The sequence below is a fragment of the Argiope bruennichi genome, chromosome 1 (assembly GCF_947563725.1).
Source record: "Argiope bruennichi chromosome 1, qqArgBrue1.1, whole genome shotgun sequence".
In the NCBI taxonomy this organism is placed as follows: Eukaryota; Metazoa; Arthropoda; class Arachnida; order Araneae; family Araneidae; genus Argiope; species Argiope bruennichi.
Window position 1 is genome coordinate 56,021,242 of NC_079151.1, and position 21,460 is coordinate 56,042,701.

At 28.9% G+C, this 21,460-nt stretch overlaps 1 protein-coding gene across 2 annotated transcripts in view; it reads right to left on the reverse strand.

The window, feature by feature from the left end:
• Positions 1-21,460, reverse strand: part of LOC129963014 (restin homolog) — a 101,447-nt gene that overhangs the window by 46,295 nt on the left and 33,692 nt on the right. For both annotated transcript variants that reach the window (XM_056077029.1, XM_056077021.1), the window contains exons 4-5: positions 6,317-6,376; positions 1,999-2,117 (exon numbers count right to left, since the gene is read on the reverse strand). In XM_056077029.1, the coding sequence (XP_055933004.1) occupies positions 1,999-2,117; positions 6,317-6,376 (179 nt within the window). The remainder of the gene's footprint in view (positions 1-1,998; positions 2,118-6,316; positions 6,377-21,460) is intronic.

Consider the following 21,460-nt stretch of genomic DNA (forward strand, 5'->3'; position numbering starts at 1 on the left):
AAATTTATTATCTTCCGGATCAAAGATCATTAATATTGTTTTTGTAATTCCTCAAACAGAACAAACAAGGATGAAATCGAAACTACCTTACAAAAACTATTAAAAACACACAAATCAAGCAGTTTCAGTCTATCATTATCTGACTTTCACAATTAAACGTGAGCATTTCTTTTTATCATACACAACATTATGAAGGTTACTTGTTAGAGATTCTCTGGCATTATCTTCTAATGACATTCTCACCATTTCATGTCATTAGAAGACAAAATAAATCGTCCTTTTAGAATCTCTCTCCCATTAGCAACCATTATAGAAAGGGTGACACAAAAGTAGGACAAGGAAATAAAAAGATCAGAAGAGGATTACATGAAATGAACGAATCGCTTACTGGTTACTCAACTGTGTCAGCTACCAGTAGTTTAATGGTTTAAGATACGCTTTTAAAAATACATGAAGAAGAGGAAGAAGGTTATGGATTTTGATCCTCTGGAAATGTCCCTTCAGCATATTTTCAAAAATCGTTGGCCGATATGCGCTTTAGCAACACATTGCTCGCTGTAGTTGGACTGGTTGCTGCGGGCGAAACGAAATGCAAATGTTGAATAGTTTCTTCTGAGAATCTTCTAAGAAGGCAGTATCCATCTTAGAAGATTCTCTCTTCATACTGTTACACGGTGCTCCTTCGCATTGTTCGTATTATTATTCTTCGTATTGTTATATCGTGCTCCTTCGTACTGTTCGTATTATTCATTATTCTTCTCATTGTTATACCGTGCTCCTTCGTATTTGTATACCATGCTCCTTCGTATTGTTCGTATTTTTATTCTTCGTATTGTTATACCGTGCTCCCTCGCATTGTTCGTATTTTTATTCTTCGTATTGTTGTACCATGCTTCTTCGTATTGTTCGTATTACTATTCTTCGTATTGTTATACCGTGCTCCTTCGTATTGTTCTTATTATTATTCTTCGTATTGTTGCATCGTGCTCCTTCGTATTGTTATACCGTGCTCCTTCGTATTGTTCTTATTATTATTCTTCGTATTGTTGCATCGTGCTCCTTCGTATTGTTCTTATTTTTATTCTTCGTATTGTTACACCGTGTAATGTCTTTCATTAGAGAAAAAGATATAAACGATGATATATTTCCTTGAATTAAAATAATTACAAATGATCTTTTCAATAAAATGTTATAATATAAATGCGAAAATGAATAAGTTTATCAAATTCAAAATACAATCGCAATAAAATACGAATTATATAATAAAAATAATTGCAGATGTCACAGACAACAAAAAGGCTTTACCGCGCTGAATAATTTGTCCAACTTTAAAACTAAAATTTAAAACAACTGCAAAAAATTTCTCTTGCAATCGGCGAGGTGAGGGATGGAACTTTCTGGAAATTACACCGTATCTCAGGAACCAACTTTCTCGCTTTGAAAGAAGCAAATGGTGTCAAATTGTTGTTAAAATCACTGCAACAATATGCAAAAGCTAAAGGATTCTATCTCAATTTCTACTATGTACTCCAATTCATTTTGAAGAATTGATCTATGTCTCTTTTATCCGAATCCTTGTCTCATGGATCACTTAGATAAGCTGGAATCAAAGCGAAGCCACATTCAATACTTAGTGTACAGTAAAAGTCAGTAGTCTCTTTTATCGGCATTTAAGAATTTTTTTTCAAAATACCATAACGTTATGCAGTAGTTGAAATCTTTGCAAAACGGTTGAAAGCATTATTTTTAAGTATTTTTCGCGTTATTCTTATTCTGTTTTACTCCTCTTACTCTGAATGGGCAATTTTCAGTAAAGGGCGCAGATTAATTTATTATAACAGTGAGTAGATTACCCTTAATGCACAATTATACACCATTAGAAACTACAATTAAGAAATTAACAGAATAATGAAACTTTGATTCTAAATATATTCCAATGAATTTTTATGCATCTGTTAGAAAGACAATAGAAGAGAGATAATGGACAATTGGTTTTACCTCCTCTCTTCGTCCAGCTTAGCAGCTAGATCCCGCCTTTCTGCTTCCGCTGCCTCTAAGAGTTGCCGGAGTCTTTGGGCTCGCTTTTCGCTCTCTTCCATATACTTCCGGTGTTCTTCCTACAAAAGATTTAGCTCTTCTATTGACATCATCGAACTACAGAAAACTAACTTTTTTGGTGAAGGTATTTAATCACTAATTTATTTAATTTTGAAGCGCAAGTGAGAAAGCTACACACAGTATTCTGAAACACATAGTATATATATTCTTTTTCTTTTAAATAGATGTACAAAAAATTAAATTTTTCCTGAAAATAATTTTATTATTTTTCTGCAGAATAGCTTAAGTCTTTGTTATTTTATTTTTAAACATTTTATTTAACTTGGACATGCTTTGTAAAGATTAAATTTTCAATCAATTTTATAATAACTTCTTAATGTGCTAAGCATTAGAAATTATGTACTTTTCTGTTTTCTCAGAGTCAATTAATCACCTTAATATTTTCATAGCTTCATTATCAGATAAAGGCCGCGGTGGCCTGGTGGTAAGGTCTCGGCTTCGGAACCGGAGGGTTTCAGGTTCGTGACCCGATTCCACCGAAGAACCGTCATGTACGGGGGTCTGTTGCACGTTAAATCCGTCATGACCAAATGTCCTCCCCCTGGTGTGATGTGGTGTGGAGAGCTCAGGTGTCGTCCTCGTCATCTGACCGTGGTTCAAAATTACGAGGTCCGTCCCAAAATAGCCCTAGTGTTGCTTCAAATGGGACGTTAATATAACCAAACCAAACCATTATCAGATAATAGACCAATTTAATTAAATCTCGATTCAATACAGGTAGTAACATTGAACCAAGTAGTAACAATTTTAGAAAAAATATCAGAAGACCGTGTGTGTATGTCTGAGCTGAACAGGCAAGACCAACTGATATAGAACTTACTAAATTTGGTATAAATATTCGTTAGAATTTTTTAAAAATGCATCGCTGAGCAATTTTTAAGAAAAACTTAATAAGAATTTTAATGGAAAAATAATTCGATGCTTTACCATGATAACTTTCAAAAATATTCTAGTACGAAAATTATTTTTACAACTTTTTAAAATTAAAAAAATATATATCATTTTAAAAATATATATATCATTAAATATATATAATCATATCATATGAATTTATATTTCATGTGCGTTTTGCATTTTGATAATTTTTTAAAAATATAATGTGCATAATTTTTAATAATATTTAGTACTTCTGAATGAAATTCAAACCATTTTAAACGTTAGATCTAACATTTATTTCAATGTTTTACTTCTACTGTTGAAAGCTAAAGAAAGGCGCTCTATATTATTTGTGCAGTTCACATGAAGTTTAATTATAGTTTAAATAAAATTCTCACAAAAAATTTTGAATTTTAAATGATGTTAAATATATTTTATTTAGCGTAATATACTCCAAAATTATTAATGAATGAATGGCAGAGTTTTCTCGTAATTTTCTCATGTATTCCTTAATAAATGTATTAAAGTATTTTTAATTTCATGCCATTGATGAGCAATACTTAGGAAAGAGCGAATTAGTATGTGATATTTCGCGATTTCTTTGGGAAATCAATCACTAAGATAAGGTTAATAAACAAGTACCAAAAATTGAAATGTGTATTTCAGACGACTTTTTTCGGCCGACTGAGACCAGAATTACTACAGGATTACCATTGTAATCGCTTGATCACATGCAATGTAGTTAATTATTCATATAGTTAAGTCATTGAGTTTTTGATGCTAGTGGAAGTATAAACCGATAGATGGTCAATCCCTTAATGGATCTGATTCCAAATTTGAGACACATCGCTATTTTTAATGTTAAATTTTTATACTAAATTTTATCCATCTATTTCTCTTCGTTTTATAGTTATATTTGAACAACCAGTCTTTGAACAAAATTCGTTAAAAATGTGACAGCAATCTAGAAATTTTGTGTAAAGACCATATACCAAATTTTATTCACATTTTATTCTCAAGGGAGTTTGAGTTCTCTGATGGGTAGGCGTGACTCCAAAAATGTCTATTTCGGAATAGGGGAGTTATGATTCGTCACAAGCTACAGCTCGATTTTTTTTTCTTTTCCAATTACTGCACTTTTTCTTTGTATACTTTGTATTCAAGAAAGTAAAATATACAAAATCCCAATCAATTTTCAGTTAAAAATTACTTAAATATTTAAAAAATCTTTTTTTTTTAAGTCAGTACGTGCAATATGAAAAGAAACTATTTTTCAAATACTGTAATTCTAAAAGTTTGTCTTGCAGACCATTTTGAACAATTGTTACGTTTCTTTATTTTATTTTCTTTATTTATTTTTTACGTACCCATACAGAAAAATATGTCAGTCAATAAAATTATAAACATTTTATACCTTGGTATCTTTGACACAGCAATAAATATTGTTTATAACCTCTAGAAGTAGCATTCAGTAGACTTTCATTATTAGAAAATTATCGATCTGAGAAATTGTAATTCGTTTTTCAAGACCACCTTGTTGATTTAAAGACCAGCCATTACAATGGAATTGATTTTGGGAGCCAAACAGGATCTATGATTCAGCAAGAGAATAATAATTATTCATCATTAAAAGAGATCTGCCGAAGGCGGAACGAATGGGAGGTTTGCAAAACATGTTTTGATGCATCGTGCCCTTTAAGTATGAATTTATCAAGATGGTTCTAATTACTATTTTATGAAAATACTGAACTTCATATGGTAATGAGCCAAATGATTCATATCCAGAAACTGTGAAAACGGAATTGATGATCGCTCGTTCAAAGGTTTAAGGAAACAAAATTTATTATGGACGCCATTGCAATAATGTGAAAATATTCTATATTAATTTTAAAGTTTTTCTGAAGATGTAAAACATATGAAAATGGCACAAACCAATTGACACTGATTATCATATTAGATAATTTGGAAATCGGCTTGTATAAGATACTTATTCGATAAGTATGGAGTGTTTACTAATTTAAGGCATTAAAAGGTCCATATTTCAAGGAATTAACAATTTTATAGATAATGGCGGATTTCTGAATGTATGTAGACTACGTAAATGTATAGTGACGCATAGTTAAAGCGAACCTCAAGCAGGTCGATTAAAAGATGCTATTAACTTAGTTGCAATAAAAAACACAAATTTTATGAATCATTAAATATTAATATAATATTAACATTTTGTCAGGTATAATTGGCCAGATTTTTGTCTCTTCATTACTTTTATTTAGTTATCAAAGCATTTAAAAGCGAGTATTACATCATTATTTATAGAAACATAATTAATGATGTAGACGTTACAATAATGATTAAAAGCTTATAATAATAATTGCGGTTAATTTTAATAGCAATTGCTGCTTTATAACCAGTAATTATGTATAATTACTAGTCAATGCATTAAAGTGATTAATTACTTTGACTCATAATTATTAATAATAATCGATATTAATTATATTAATCGAAATACATAAATACGACATATAGATGTAGATATTAAGGGATCATGAAACGTAATAAATAAACGAGGGTATACATTTTCTCAACTTACTAAAATAAATTATTAAAATTTTGTTAAAATAAAAAAAAGTATTAAAATAGGAAATAAAATTGACATGTTTATTAAACATCTTATTAGTGAATTGCCAAGGATCGCGAAATACATCTGTTTACAAAAAAAGTGACAGCTAAAAATAAGTTCCAGTCATATGCATAATTAAAGTTCTCGAATTTAAGAGAAAAAAATTGTTTTTAGTTAATAAAGCATCATTAATATATATCATTTTAACTCCTTTGCATAAAATGCCACGCCTTACTAATTTATCAGCAAAATTCAATAAATCCTTTCTAGAAATTTGGATGTTTAAATCTGTAACTAAGACGGTGCTTAATTGCATCATTACTTTGGCATGCCACTTGGAAGGACCAAAAACAATAACCATCAATCTTAAATGTCTAAAATAATATATCTAATTAAATTAAGAAGTTAAAAAAAAGAACAGTGGGTTAAACACTAACGGTCAAGGAATTTTTTAGAAAAACCCAAAGAGTAAGTACTACTGAATTTTATTTCTAGTTTTATAAAGTATATAAAAATGGTTTCACCAAATAACAGAGTTTAAGTACAAACTAATTAGGGTAGAAATATATTCGAATTACTAAAATTTCAAGCCGAAAATGACACCCATTATGGGATATATCAATAAATGTCCATTTCAAAAACTATGACACTGTTAAATTATCATGTTAATACATAAAAAAAAACATGAAATAAAATTCTTACTTGGAGACTTTGTGTAGAACTATGTTGACTGTGATGATTATTGTGTTCTTTATCTGAATCCTGCAAGAAAAATAAATTGTTACTCATAAATAATTTATATATATAAAAATGATTGAGCAATAAGTTTTGTTAGAAATGTGAAAAATGTGAGCAAATATTTCGCAGTTAAAACAATTTCACGGAATTATTATATGTATGATAAATTGCGAAATGGCATCAAAGCCAGCATATTGCAATGAATGAATATTATCAAATGTTTTCATACATTCAGATTACGTTTGCGAACAATCATTCAAAAAGTGTATGATCTGAAAAATAATCAACATGCTATGTGATATGGAACACATTTGAAAGTTTAATGGATTCGTGTTTACATAAATTTTAAAATTTTTTGTATAGACAGGTAGCTGCACAAGTATATGTACATATTTTTTTTTTTTCGTTAAAAGAATCTGTAAATTTACTTTTGCATATATTTCAAAATTTTACCAAAAAAAAAAAAAAAAAAAAAAAAAAAACATTTTTTTTTCATTTAAAAGTTTACAAACTACTGAATCTTCAGAAATATTAAAATTGTTCATAATGCTTTCCTTTTGCAAAATGCTTTCGCAAAAGCTAATAATTTGACTTTATAATACTGCAGCTGATACTGCTGACAAGATAATCAAGACATATCAAATAATTAAAACAAAAATGCATAAGAAATCATATAAAATATATAAAATTAATGCATTTCACAATAATTTATTTGATAGTGAAGTTTGTGGTCTGGGTGAAATGACTTAAAGACACATGTTGTCTTTTATGTGGTTTATTGGTAACATCAACAACAAAAGGCATATGAATATGCCATAGTGTAGTAAGCCTAGAGAACTACACATAAAATTTCTCGAAAGAGAGAGAGCCGAGATTACACTCCCCCTAGTACAGGAGTCGTTCGCTCCTATTGGAAAAAAAAAATACTAACATCAACAGGGAGATTACGTGATATTTACATGATTGGCAGCTAGCTTCGCCCAGGAAAACCACGTGGTTAACTGAATCCTTAACAAAATAAGAAACATTCAATATAAATCTGTGTATTGAAAATTATTTCTGAAGAATATGAATAAAATATTTATGAGCGGAAGTCTTTATTGGATTCATGTGTAGAATGAACAAATATTTATGTAGAAAAATCTGTTAAAGTAATGCAATGATATTTAAAATTCACTCAACATATGGACTCAGATAAATACAATATTTTCAATTATCGTGTTATTTTATAATGCGTTGAAATCTCGAATTCATTTAAGAATCATACTTTTTTATTACTTGCTATATATAGCACACATCTATATCAGATGCGCGATTTTTAATACATGTATAGCGCTTGATTCATATAGATTTGTTTTTTTTTTATGTCTACGAATGAATAATTATTAGTTATAGAATAGCAAACTTTATATTTTATTTACTTTTTTCCTATGCTGGAAGCAAAGATTAATAAGCTGAGTTCCGCAATTTTTATTACGACTAGGAATTTTATTCCTACAGAACTCTGAAGTGTTTATGGCAGTTCTATTATGGTAAATAGCTGGGTTAAAAGATAGATTGGGAAATTTTCAGTCGTTAAAAATGTTTGTAGATTGTGGTTCTATGTCAAATATTATATTCTCGCTTCATGAATTGTTGGGAATTATTTCTACTATTTATGAGAAAGGGTAAAAGGCTGAGGTCTGCTGATTCATAATATTTTAATATTTTCTTTCAGCTTTTTTTTTTTTTTTTTTTTTTGCATTTGGCATCACATTTTTTTTTATTAGATAACGATTTGTTTAAAATCTATTTTAGGAATTAGCTTTGATTTGAATGTTCGTGAACATTATGTACAGAGAAGACACACTGCAAGGGAACAAAACATAATTTTACTGTATATTTACATATGAGGGGCATAAAAATAATATTTTCTTTATTTCTTAAGCACTGTGACAATGTACATGAGATTTTCTACTACAATTTTCGTTAGTTAATCAATGGATATCATATCTAAGATATTATTATGAGATAACAGCCCTTTTAGACAAGCACACACTCTAGTCTGGTATTAGATGTACCCACGAGTTTCAATAATATTGACACATTCTGCTCAATCCAACATTTACAAACATTATCATTAAGGAAATTATCATTCATAGTAAAATTACCAAATTACTTTGAAAATTACTATATAAGACACAATCAGTTTTAACATTAATTTTAACTTGATTTATGGAAACTTTTAAGAATCAAAATGAAATAAAAATAAAATTGGCTATAGATTTTATACACGAATAAATTTTTTCATATATTTTTATCATATACTTTAACTGTTTTCTTCTTCTTTTTTATATATTCAATTGGTTTTTTTCTTTTGAAAACTAACACATTTTGTAAATTAAATCAGATAATTAAAAAGTAATAATAAAAAAAAACCTTAATACTATGTATTGTAATGAATACATGATATTCAATGTTTTTCAATTAATATTTTTTTTTAATTTTTAATAATGAATGTTTTTTTAAAATTATCATTAAAGAAAATACAGAAACGTTCTTTTTTTCTTTTTTTTTGAGTTAGTATATATATTTCCAAATGAATACTGTCAGATGAATATCTATTTCCAAATATTAAACGTGTGCTATTATCTGATGAAAAAACACATTTAGAAAAGTAATATATGTTTATAGACATCATATAAATCCTGTAATTCATTTCTTATCCTAAAAATAAATCAGCGAAAATGGTCTCTCTGAAATTTTCGCGGATACTTCCAAATGAAGATGTAACTACCCCCCCCCCCCACACACACACACCGACACAACGTACAAAATTTTAGATCTCGTACAAAATCGTGAGCGTTTCGAATGCACACATTTTTGAACATAAGCAGTACTTCTAGTACAATGGAGAAAACCGAAATGAATGTCTGACGCTTTTTTTTTTCGACCGAATTGAACCAAATTTTGACATTCAACTACAACTTTAGTAATAAGGCCCTATGCCGAATTTTATCTAGCTAAGTCATTGTATTTTTGAGTCATATCGTATTTACTTGCATGAAAATATAGAGACAACTCTTTGATTCAAAAATTTACTTAAAATCATATCTAAAGTCTAAACTTTAAAAACTAAAATGGTGCACAAATCTAAATCTTAAACGATGCTAACTTAAATCTAAATGCTTAAACGATGTACAAATCAAAATTTTAAATGCTAACTAACGAAGTACCAATTTACTGTGTTTTCGAATTATCATGTTAATAATCAGCCAGAAACAGACTAACTATCGGATTTAATTAAAAATTTGATACTAATCATAATTTGGTACATGAACTAATTTTAATTGTTACAAATGCGAACCAAATTTTATACATGTTGGTCTTTGAGTATTATTTTTATTGTGCACACCTGTTCTCGGACCGCAAATCAGGCAAACGTACTTTCTCTGAATAGATTTTGTTCAAAATTCAATAGAAATCTATATATTTGATGAAAAGACCGCATAGTATATTCCATCCATCTATCTGATAGTTCACAAATAGACAGAGCGACAGGCAATTAAAATTTCAAAACTATGCTTTTGTGGATTCAAGAAAGTTTGTTTCCATTTGAAAACAAGGAAATTCATCAAAATCTCAAATTTGAATTTTTTCGATGATTATAATACTTTCTCTTTGAATACTTCGTATACTTATAAGCTCGAGTGCCTGTTTTTGAAAAATAAAAATAATAATAAAAAAAAAACTTGTCATTACGTGACAGATCGCATAAAATTTGAAAATAAAAGCCAAAAAATAGGCAAGCATTCTACTTGAAACTATTCTAGGCCTTATGAAAGTTAAAGTATTCTGAATGTAAATCTACCAAAATTGATGACATTACTTCTATAGTACAGCTGACAGAATTTAGCATTAACAGAAAATTCATAAAGTTTCATATATGATAATGTTTATGCATCATCCCCCCCCAAATCTTAATTTCAATACTTTGGTCAAAAAAAAGTTACTGAATGCAAAGCGTTTTTTAAGATATATTTCGATATTTTCTATCTCCCTCTTGTATTTATAGTATGACAGAAGCTTAACAGAACAAAACTCCTTGTGAAAATGCGACCTGGTTTCATTTACCGCATTTTGAAAATTATGTTTTTGATTGAAATTTTAGCTCACAATTTTGTAAAATATTTATATATAAATTTGAACTTAATATTTTAAATAAATATTTCTGCCTGGGACTGATATTGCTTCTATTTTACTTATATAAAATAATTAACAATTAAAACAACAAAATGTTGAAGGAATAACAGCCCGATTGCAGCTCAAAGGAAATTTGCGATCGAGTGCAAGTGTTATAACAATCAAAAATGTGACTGAAAATGGTAATGTTTGTGATGGCAGTGTTGGCAATATTGATCGCTAAAAACTAGAAAATACCGAAAAAAACAAACAAAAAAAGACCAAGATCTCTCTTTCAAAATAACCCCAGAAAAGCACAGGTGGGAATCAAATGGAGGATTTTACGACAAAAACTGTTCTTCTCCCAAATATCGTTCCTTATAAAATCGAAACTCACCAACCACTGACCTTTATATCCATTGAATAGTGTTTGTATTTCGCTAACACTATTATCGATATGACTGACTGAAAGAATTCGATGTAAATATGGTTCCGTTTATCAACGGAATTCCCACAAAATGTGGAATTTCATTTGGATCGATACATAAATAAGCAGAATTATCGCATTTGGGGAACTGAAAATCCCCATCTCGCGATCAAGAAGTCATCACCCGAAGCGGGCAACTATTTGATACGCAGGAAGTCACGGAATAATCGGTGCGGTCTTAATTGAAGACACAGTGACTATTGAACGTTATGTCAAAATTTTAAAAATTCTCCTTCCTATTATAAAAATTGGCCCAAATTTAGAAATGTGGCTCGTAAGGAAGGAAGAACGATCATATCGGACCGATAGTGTTTGAAGTTTTGTAAGGGTTCTTTGGATCCAGAAATAACTTGAATGGGAATCGATTGGCAGCTATACTCTCCTGATCTCAACCCTTGTGATTTATTTTTTGTGGGATAATATTAACGATAAAGTTTATCCAAATAATCCCGAAACTATCATTGAACTTTAAACTGATGTCAAGAGGTAATCTGAAGCTTCAATGTCTCAACCCTTCAGCGATTTTTGTAGAATTTTGTTATTCGTCAGCGCCATGTCATAACTATTGATGGCAAGCATAACTAACATGTCATAAACTTATCCGAATATCTGCAGTTCCTTTTAAATTTTGAATAAAATTTAACACAGTAGTTTTTTGAAAATTTCATTTTTTATTTCATATAGTTAAATAATTGTCACCCTGTATATTTATCCGATCACAGGAATAAAAATCTTTCATTTCTTTTCCTCGATAGGCTTTAAAGTATTGTTTCTACGTATGCAGTGTAAATCCCATCTCCCCCCCTCAAAAAAAATCACATGCAAATAAATTATATGCATACATGCATGAATACCATTGAATGCATATAACATGAATGTATACAAAGAACACATATATGGACACTCATACAAACAAACATAATCAAGAAATGAACAAACGCATGGATTCATGTGTGAAGCAAAAACTTATTGCTATTATTTGAATATCCATCAAAATACATCCCAATTATATTCTATAGAAGTAACATGATGACATCCCTTTGAATTTAAATATTTGAGTGTGCAGTGCTTTACTCATTTTCATTCAATAAATTCCTTTAGCAAGTAAAAAAGGGAAATAAAATCTGACTGAAATTTCTAATTGAAAGAAAACCATGTGATATCATCGGGAAAATCTTTTACGTCAATGCAATGAGTAAGACTTTATTTTAGGTTTTATTGTTCTTTTGGTGCCCTTTGTTCTTTATGGGAATATCGTGGAAATGTTTTGACGCTTCAATCAGCACTATTGACAGTTGCTGACAGCTGTGACGAGCGAGTATTTCGGTACTTTGTTCTCACTAATCTTGATAAGGCAAATTCGCCGAAGTAATTATGACTTCCTTAATTCCATTCCTATCTTTTCGGAGATAGATTGAGTGATAAGAAAAGTTCGGCGAATTATCTAAGATAAAAATATATTATTTTATGCAGTGCCACGGACATAAAAAAATAACAATTTTACTTTTTGAGATTGCATATGTGATGTAATGTGAATCTTGCATCCAAGAGCACGGAAAATTAAATTAAAATGATATAATATAAAGTAATTCTAATATAAAATTATATAACTTCTTTTGCTAAGATCAGTTTTAATCTTTTAAAAAAAATTCTAGTTATTTTTAAGTAAAAATTTTCAAGCAGTTATATTGCAAGATTGCATTATTTAAGGCTTTATAAGTACTGAAAACCTCTTTATAATATAACAGGATAAATATATTGGTTCTAACAAGTGTCATAAATCGTAACCTAATGATTCTGCTTGTTAAAAAATAAATTTTGAGATTAATTTTTTTATATGCCTTTAATTACCAAAAGGTCGTAACGTATTAAAAATTTCCTTTCTGTCTTTCATACAGAGACCCAAGTACAAATAGAAACGGTTTGAAAGGTATGATACTATTAATGGAAATGTTTTTCTATCTTATAAGTCTTTATTTGATTCAATTTGATAGATCAGCATGCAGCTAAGAGGGTACTGTTGGAAAGGACGTAAATTTTTGAATCGTTGTCAAATTACGAGAGATGACTCCAAGCCTGGACGCTTACTTTTCAGATTTTTATAACACTCAAATGGAAAAATGTTTAGATTACATAAGTCATATTTAACGTAGATCCAGTCCAATATTTACTACGAGTATTTTAAGAATTGGGTCCCGAATATTAATTACACAATCCTCGCGCTCAGACTTTACTTGTAGGTCACTACAACTTATGTAAAATTTTGGATTCAAACAAAGTATTTTTAAGGAGCAGATATTTTTAAGGGGTATTTTTAAGGAGCAGATATTCCGCAACACAATATATCACAAGATAAGGAGTTTATATGTCCGTTTCACAAATATCTAATAATATATTTTACATTCTAGAATTAGAATAATTACCAAAATATGTAATAAACAGTCTCTTTTTACTGGAAAAAGCAGCGTATCTTCATCAAAATCTTCGTATTTCATTGTTGTTACATTCATGCAATGAAATCTCTATGCATTTGTAATGGCTATGCATATGCATTCAATAATCATAATCACTAACTTAATAATTATGATTTCTGAAAATAATTGAGTGATAAGTTCTAATTCTAGATTTCATTTTCCAAATAATTCTTAAATTTTTATCTTTTTAGCTTTCTTCTGTATCTCTAACTGTTAGACAAAAACGCTATTTATATGAGAAAATTAAGTATTTTCAAATTGTTTTAGTGAATTTTACATAAATTTATTACCGTTCAGCTTAAATGGTTTCTTATTGTGATCGGAGATTTAAAAGAAAAATGTACTTCTATAAGCTATGTCGTATATGGTATGGAAGATCATATATTTTTTTCAAATAAAACCCATTGATTGGAATGAAGCATTAATAACTTAATTCAAATTTCTTGGATTATCTAGCAAAAATTATGCATATTTTTATGTTTCCTTTTTGAGAATAAATATCTTGAATAACCATTTTTTGGGGGGAATATATGAATTATTTCGCTTTTTAAATGTGGAATTTTATTTTGTAATTGATTTTTTTAATAACATCTTGACGTAAGAGAATTTTAAAATTTTGTAAACTTAAATGTTTCCGGAGATAATAATCTATTTTATTATTTTCTTCACAATTATTACAGATTTAATGAAATTTTGATCCGATGCGCATGAAGTCAACATGTATTACATTTCAGAAAAATTGATTTCAAAATTTCGTAAAATTTATTACGAAATTTGATGAACTTGATATTTGCATGAATTGTAAATTAAATATTAGAAGGTAAAAAAAAATTATAATAAAGAATATTCCTTTTATTGTAGCAATAAAATGTCTTTAAGGACTATTTTTATAAATTTAATCCATTAATTCAAATACTCTTTTAAAAAAATAAGTATCCATGCTTAGAAATTTGGAAAATTTTCTTGAAAAAATTAAAAAATAAATTCTTTTTATTATTTTGATAAATCAATCATGAATATTTACCATTTAAAAGAGCTATTAAATTTTTCCATCCTACTGGCTTTAAAGTTATTTATTTTTTTAAAAAAAATAAACGATACAAAAGAGGACTTGTATCCGATAAAACAAAATTTCTACTCCGTAACTCTTTAAAAACTATCCAAGCATCATTTATTATATAACGAAATGTTCATATTCTATTAAAATGACCAATTATTCAATTGAAATTTCAGGGGGGAAAGTGTATGAAAGCTGCAGACAAAATTGTATAATGATATGTACGTGAAGTTTTGAAAAACACTGACTTGATGTTTTAAAATAACTTCTAAATTATGAAAGGATAAGGGTTAAAAATAAATGCATTATGAAGTCATTATTAATTATTATTAATAATATTTGCTCAAATGTAAGATACTTGAAACTTTTTAATTAATAAAATGTTTGATACACTACTTTATATAAATATATTTGGATTTTTGGTGGGAAAATATTATTTAGCATTCAAAAATGTTTGAGGATATTTTTTTAATAGGTAATATTTCATGAAGTTTAAACAAATTGTATACTTTTAAATTAGCAATTGTGTTTTAAATAATATTTTTAATTATATTTAATTCGATGAGAATTTTCAGAATGTCCAGTTCATTCATTTGAGTCAATCTTGCATAAGAAATTATGTGGTGGCTTGGAAAATGTGCCAAATTTACAGCAGACATACACGATACATCTTCAAAATACAAAATATTACTATAATATTAGAAAAAAATTAGAGCAGCATTTGAAATATAACACTATAAAATATATTTATTTAACCAACAAATAATATTTTGTATTCATTCTTCCAAGTACATTTTTAAATTGATAATTCCCATGAATTTCATGCTGAAAAAAACTTTATGTAACGCATAACATGCAATGTATTATTATGGAATATACTAGCTAAATGTAACAAACAATCAAAGGAATATTCATACATATTACTATACATAAATGTGTACGTTTAAATCAAAATTAAAGATTTTTTTTTATTTTGTAGAATTAATTTGGAATCAAACGTAATTTCAAAGTGAAGACAGAGTCCGGATAATTACAAGAATAAAACCTTTATTAATAAACTATATATCAGTCTGGGGTAGTAGAACACAATGAGGGTTAGCGCCATTAACATGCAACATGAGGAGAAGCTGGCCGGTGGTCATTGGGGTTACACTGGACACTTGGTATTAAGACACGGAATCCATCATTTCAATAACGCAATCCCTGCGAACACACAACAAAAAGCACAATCACAACAAGCACTTACAAGCAGCATGCGAACACTACAAGTAAACATTTAGCAAGCTATTCAGATACATTCAAACCTTTTATACAACTTTAAAGCTAGGAAATCTATTACAATAGCCATTGTTTCCAACATTTATTAAAATTATTATTAATAATTTTAAATGGAAAAATTAAACTTTTAAAGAAAATGCCAGTATTTCTGAGGTTAACATTTCAGCTCCATTTATTTTTTAAAATAATATTGCCTATGTTCAAAAGTTTATTTCTCACTAAATCCTCTAAACAAATTTCATAGATTATTTTTATAAAATATCATATATTACTTTTATATTATTATGTTTCTTATGATTCGAATATCCGATCAAATCATGCAATGCACTAAAATGGATATAAGCAACTCTTACTTATTCAATAGTAGGAAAATGCCCACTAAAAAAGTTTTATTTAATATGTCATTAAATAATTTTATGGCAATAGATTATTGTTGTATTGCAAAATATATAGCATTCACATGATAATAACATAATATATTCAATTCTATTAAAAGTGAGTTGCAAATTTCAAAAGTCTCGGGTGTGCCATTTTGTACGATGCTAATTATCGCAAAACTTATAAAGTCATATAATGTCTGTTGCCAATGAAAGAATACTAATATTTTCATTGGGATTTCAATCATTCTTTTTTTTTTCATAAAGGTTCCTCAAAATTTCGATTACTAGTTTAAAAATATATATTTTGAAATTAGTTAAAAAATTCGGACAATCAAAAGATTTTAAAAAATAAATTAAACTTCATAAAATAAGCAGTTTATTTTTTCATTTTACATGTTTTGATTATCAAAATTAATAATGAGAATTTCATTGATCAAACCAGTTATTTTTATACTAACAGAATCTTTAAAAAACGTGATTTAAATTGAAAAAATAAAATAAAAATAAAATTCAATATTTTCAACAAAGTTGCAGAGTTTTTAGCAGAATAAAAAATGATATCGACAGTTATCTTAGAATAATTAATTTTACTTTTCAAAAACTTAAATTATACTAATATTTTGCCAGAAATAATACAGTTAATTTTGTCTTTAATTATCTTAATGAATAAATGTAAAGTGATAATTATAAACTCAATTAATTCGCAAAAATTTAACCTTCAAACATATGCAGAGAATTTGAAGGGATTTTTTAATAATTTTTGGTGAATAAAGATTTCTGCAACAGTATAGATTATGTGGCAGCATATTTTTTTAAATGGCTTTAAAATGAGTAATATTAATATTATTTAATTCCGCATGAGACAAAAAAAAAAGAAATGATTTAATAAAGAATTCATTATTTAAAATCTTTGAAGTAAATTTTATTTTTTAGTAATCAAATTTACAAAGCTAAACAAATACATAAATCTAAACCCGTAACAATTAGCATCAAATGCTTGAAAGAGTAATAAGAAATAACATTCTATAAGCAATCCAAGCCAGATCTTCGCACATAAATTTTATATTATGTCAAGCAAAAGTATTCATACAAGGAATGTCATGCAAAAGAAAAACAGCAAACATTTACAAATATTCCAAAAAAAAAAAAGCAAAGAACGCGAGAGAAATACACATGCACATCATAAAATCAAAATGAATTGTAAAAGCAAAAGCAAAAGCGAATTTCCTCTTTTACATACAATACGAGCTTAAAAGTCAAAATTTTACAAACTGATTGGAATGGCAACAGTTAAAGCATCCTTGTTCATAGTACGGCAGAAAAGATCTTTTGAAGACGTTATATCTTGACGATATGCCTTTTGGAATAAGGCGTCTGTGTGTGTGAATGAAATATTCACAAGAATAAATAAATAAATAAAAAAAAGGTTTGAAAAAAGAAAGGAAACTGAGTCCTTATCTTTTTCAAAAATGGTGCGAAAATGAACAAAATATAAGAAAAGAAACAGTACGGGGAAACGATCACTTTTACTTTCTCGTATATGAAGTATTAAAAAAAAAAAAGAAAGTAATATAATTATTAAAAAACTCGAGTTCGAGATTTTGACAGATCTTTACATTTCGGACCTTCGATAAACACATTTTTCGAACGATATCGGTCTGCGTATATGTGAACACAATAAGAACGATCTGAGCTAGATGAAAATCATGGTTTATTGTCTGTACTCCAAATCTGTAGATTGTTTCAAAGAAATTTTGTCCAGTTGATTGAACACAAGTCACCACAATAATTACAAAATAGAGAACTAAATAAATAAAATAGGTGCATATGTTTAGCACCTGAAGTACAGCTAAGAATCCATATTTAAATCAAGTCATCAAGGAGGTGATCGTAATTTAGTCTGTACTTCCACAAGCAACATGCAAGCGCGGTAACTCACAACAGCAATAATTTACATATGTATGTGTATGTTCTGTCCCAAAATTTGGTTTCGATGGATCTGAAAAAAGTAGACCAAAACACACATTCGGTTTTCTGGTCTTGTATATATGTATCACCCCAATGATTCTTCTTCTGCTTCACTAGCATGACAGTTCCGAATGATGGACCCTGGCCTTCCCCAAAATTCCATTCCATGGCCTCCTGATCGCAATGATTAATCACCCCCCCCCAAAAAAATGACAAAGATAGCATTGTAACTACTATTAGTCAATGGCATACGGTTAATAATACGCTCGTACATTTATAAGAGAAAATGCGAGAAAGTTTCGGGGAACCACTGCTGTCGACATTTTACATTAGCTGACTTTAATTTCGATCCATTTTTTTTTTTTTTTTTTAGAATTTTGTGTTATTTCTTGCATATAGCTGATAATTCGCAATTAATATGAATCATTAATGCTAGGATTGAATTCTGATTCTACAAATCTATCTATGGGAAACTTAGGATCATTGGAATAGAATGACATAGGAATACGAATCGTGATAAGAAGTTTATGGCTATCCTCTTAATGTACTCTATGGGCCATCAAAGCGGATTTGGACTGTAGCAGCGCATCATTTACACTGGCAAAGATGGCTGCTGCTTTCAGCCAAGTGAAATAAAAATATCGACTATTCCACCTGAAAGTCTTCTAGAAAATCGATCTAACTCCATAAAATAGCAAAAGCAACCTTGTATATAGGAGCTAAGTTGATCTTTTATTTAATGTGTTACTTGAACGTTATGGGCCGCCAATGCCAACAGAAGATCCATACATCTACTGATCAGAAATTTCTAACTTGTGTACTTGCTATAAAAGAAGAACCATAAGAAGATTTGAAACACCAAGGGCTGCACCTCATGTACCTTGTTTTTGATTTTCTTTATTGTAATTCATTTTATTCTTAAATGCATACCCCGTCATAATATGCTGGTCTATTAGAAACGTCAAGCAATACACGTACCTTGTCGTTGATTTTCCTTAACGTAAATCATTTTCTAATATTCTTAAATGCAAATCGCCATAATATGCTGGCCTATTAGAAACACCAATCGCCACCAATCGTTTATTTTTCTGAATTTCTTAGCATAATTCGCTTTCTAACATCCTTAAGTACATACTGCCACTGCCATAGTATGCTAGTCTTATGGCCAAAAATATTTTCGCTACCATGTTTTAAAGAAGAATGCTTTGATTCTAATCACTTGATTTGTTGCTGAACAATTGAAATGATGTATTGCCCCCAAACAATTAAATGCATTATTTTGATCTCCCTTCAGTTACTTCTCGACCGTTGAGCATAATAACTGTCTCATTTGTTAACAACCCATTTCACTACACAACTCTTCTGCGAAAAACTTCTGCGAGCTGTAAGCTTCATTAAACTTTACGTTTCATTAAACTTAACGTTTTAAACTGATGATCGAAATAAGTCATGGGAATTAGAAAAAAATTCCACGAAACATTTCTACAAGTCTTTAATCTTCTGATATACGTCAAAAAGTGCTGAATTTTAGTGATGCATTTAAAGAAAATAAAAATTATACATATATATTTTTAAGAAAGGTGTTTTTAATTTGAATACAATTCTGAAAGAAAAACGCACAATATATATTCTTAATAAAATGCATTTGAAAAAACAAAATCTGAACATTTACAGACGGTGTACAAAAGTCAAATGCTTAAAGAAGAAAGCATTGTAAATTTTTGGTAATATTTATATTTATACCTATTTATATATAATTCAAAAAAAAAAACCCAGCTTGGATAAAATGGAATTTATATTTGGTATATAAGTATTTCATATTTTTCTCTTCAATCAAATGAAAACAATTTTTATTCAGTATGAATTTGCAAAAACAGATTGAAAGATAGTTTTTGACAGACAAGTTGCAACACTTATTTTTCCGTAACTTTTCAAGATTTTTTGTGTGCCAACTTAAAAGAAGGTACAAAAGCGATAACCTAGAGATGTGGGAAAAAGTGCTAAACCCATCTGAAAGTATTCATGTCAACTGTAAAAACCACGGAAACCGGTAAAATTCATAGACTTGCAAAACAAAACTTGTTTTGTCCTGTTTTCCTGTAATCTCATTTAAATACAATAGTCGAGAAATGATTATACATCATACGAAGTATCGTAATATCTGACTTAGCAAGACATTATCATCTAGTGAATCACTATCGCTTAGCAGAACATCTATTTTCTTTCGATTATTTGTTATATTTTGTTCATGATGAGCCGACATATTTCCAAAGCACATCTTTGAAATATAAAATATAATATTACCAAAGACAATCAGTTACAACATCCTGATGTCTGACGTCAATTTTACAAGGAAGGAATCTGAAAAGCTTTTCGAAACATACAGATTTGAAATTTAGTTTCGTAAAGAAAGGGAAAAGACGTTCAATCCCAATTACACATATATTTCATAGAAATATATAACGAAAAGGCAAGAAAACAAATAGATAAACATGAAACACACAAACATTCGTAAAAAAAGTGCCAAACTTATTGATCTAATTATTAATTAAATTGATAATTGGGTGTTTATGGCGAATTTTTAACAATTGTTGCGCTTTTATTGTTTAGTTATATGTTTGTTTGTTTGTTTATTACTGTATAGTTTTATGTTTGTTTATTATTGTTTAGTTTTATGTTTGTTTATTATTGTTTAGTTTTATGTCTGTTTATTATTGTTTAGTTTTATGTTTGTTTATTATTGTTTAGTTTATATTTTAGTTTGTTTTGAGTAATATCGTAATTTTGAGTCGCATTCAGATAATAAGAACGACATTTGAGTGTTCAGCATAAAATGTCACGTGCTACAAATCGTCACAGGTGGCGCATTTTCAGCAAAATTGAATCCGATCTCCTGATTATATTTTGGTTATATTAATGTTCCAATTGGAATGAAGACATGGGATATTTTGGAAAATATTTCGTAATTTTATAGCGCTGTTAGATTATGACCTCCTGTCTAGAAGATGATTTCTTAGATTTCAAATTCGGAATCACTTCTAAAAGTATGGCTGGTTTGTGATGATTCTGTTCACGAAATACATAACTTTTTAAAAAAAAAAATATTTACTGCCTAAACATTGCTGATTATTTCGATTCGCTGGGAGGCAGATGGAAAAATCTGAAAGATTGGGCCGAGGCGACAGCACTGGCGGGAACTAAGTTGGTTGAATCTTAACAGCCATCACCGGCCACTGTACAACCTCTTTTGTATTAGGCATGTTTCGCCATCTGTGGGGGTAAGGGTGAGCGTAAGCATCCCAC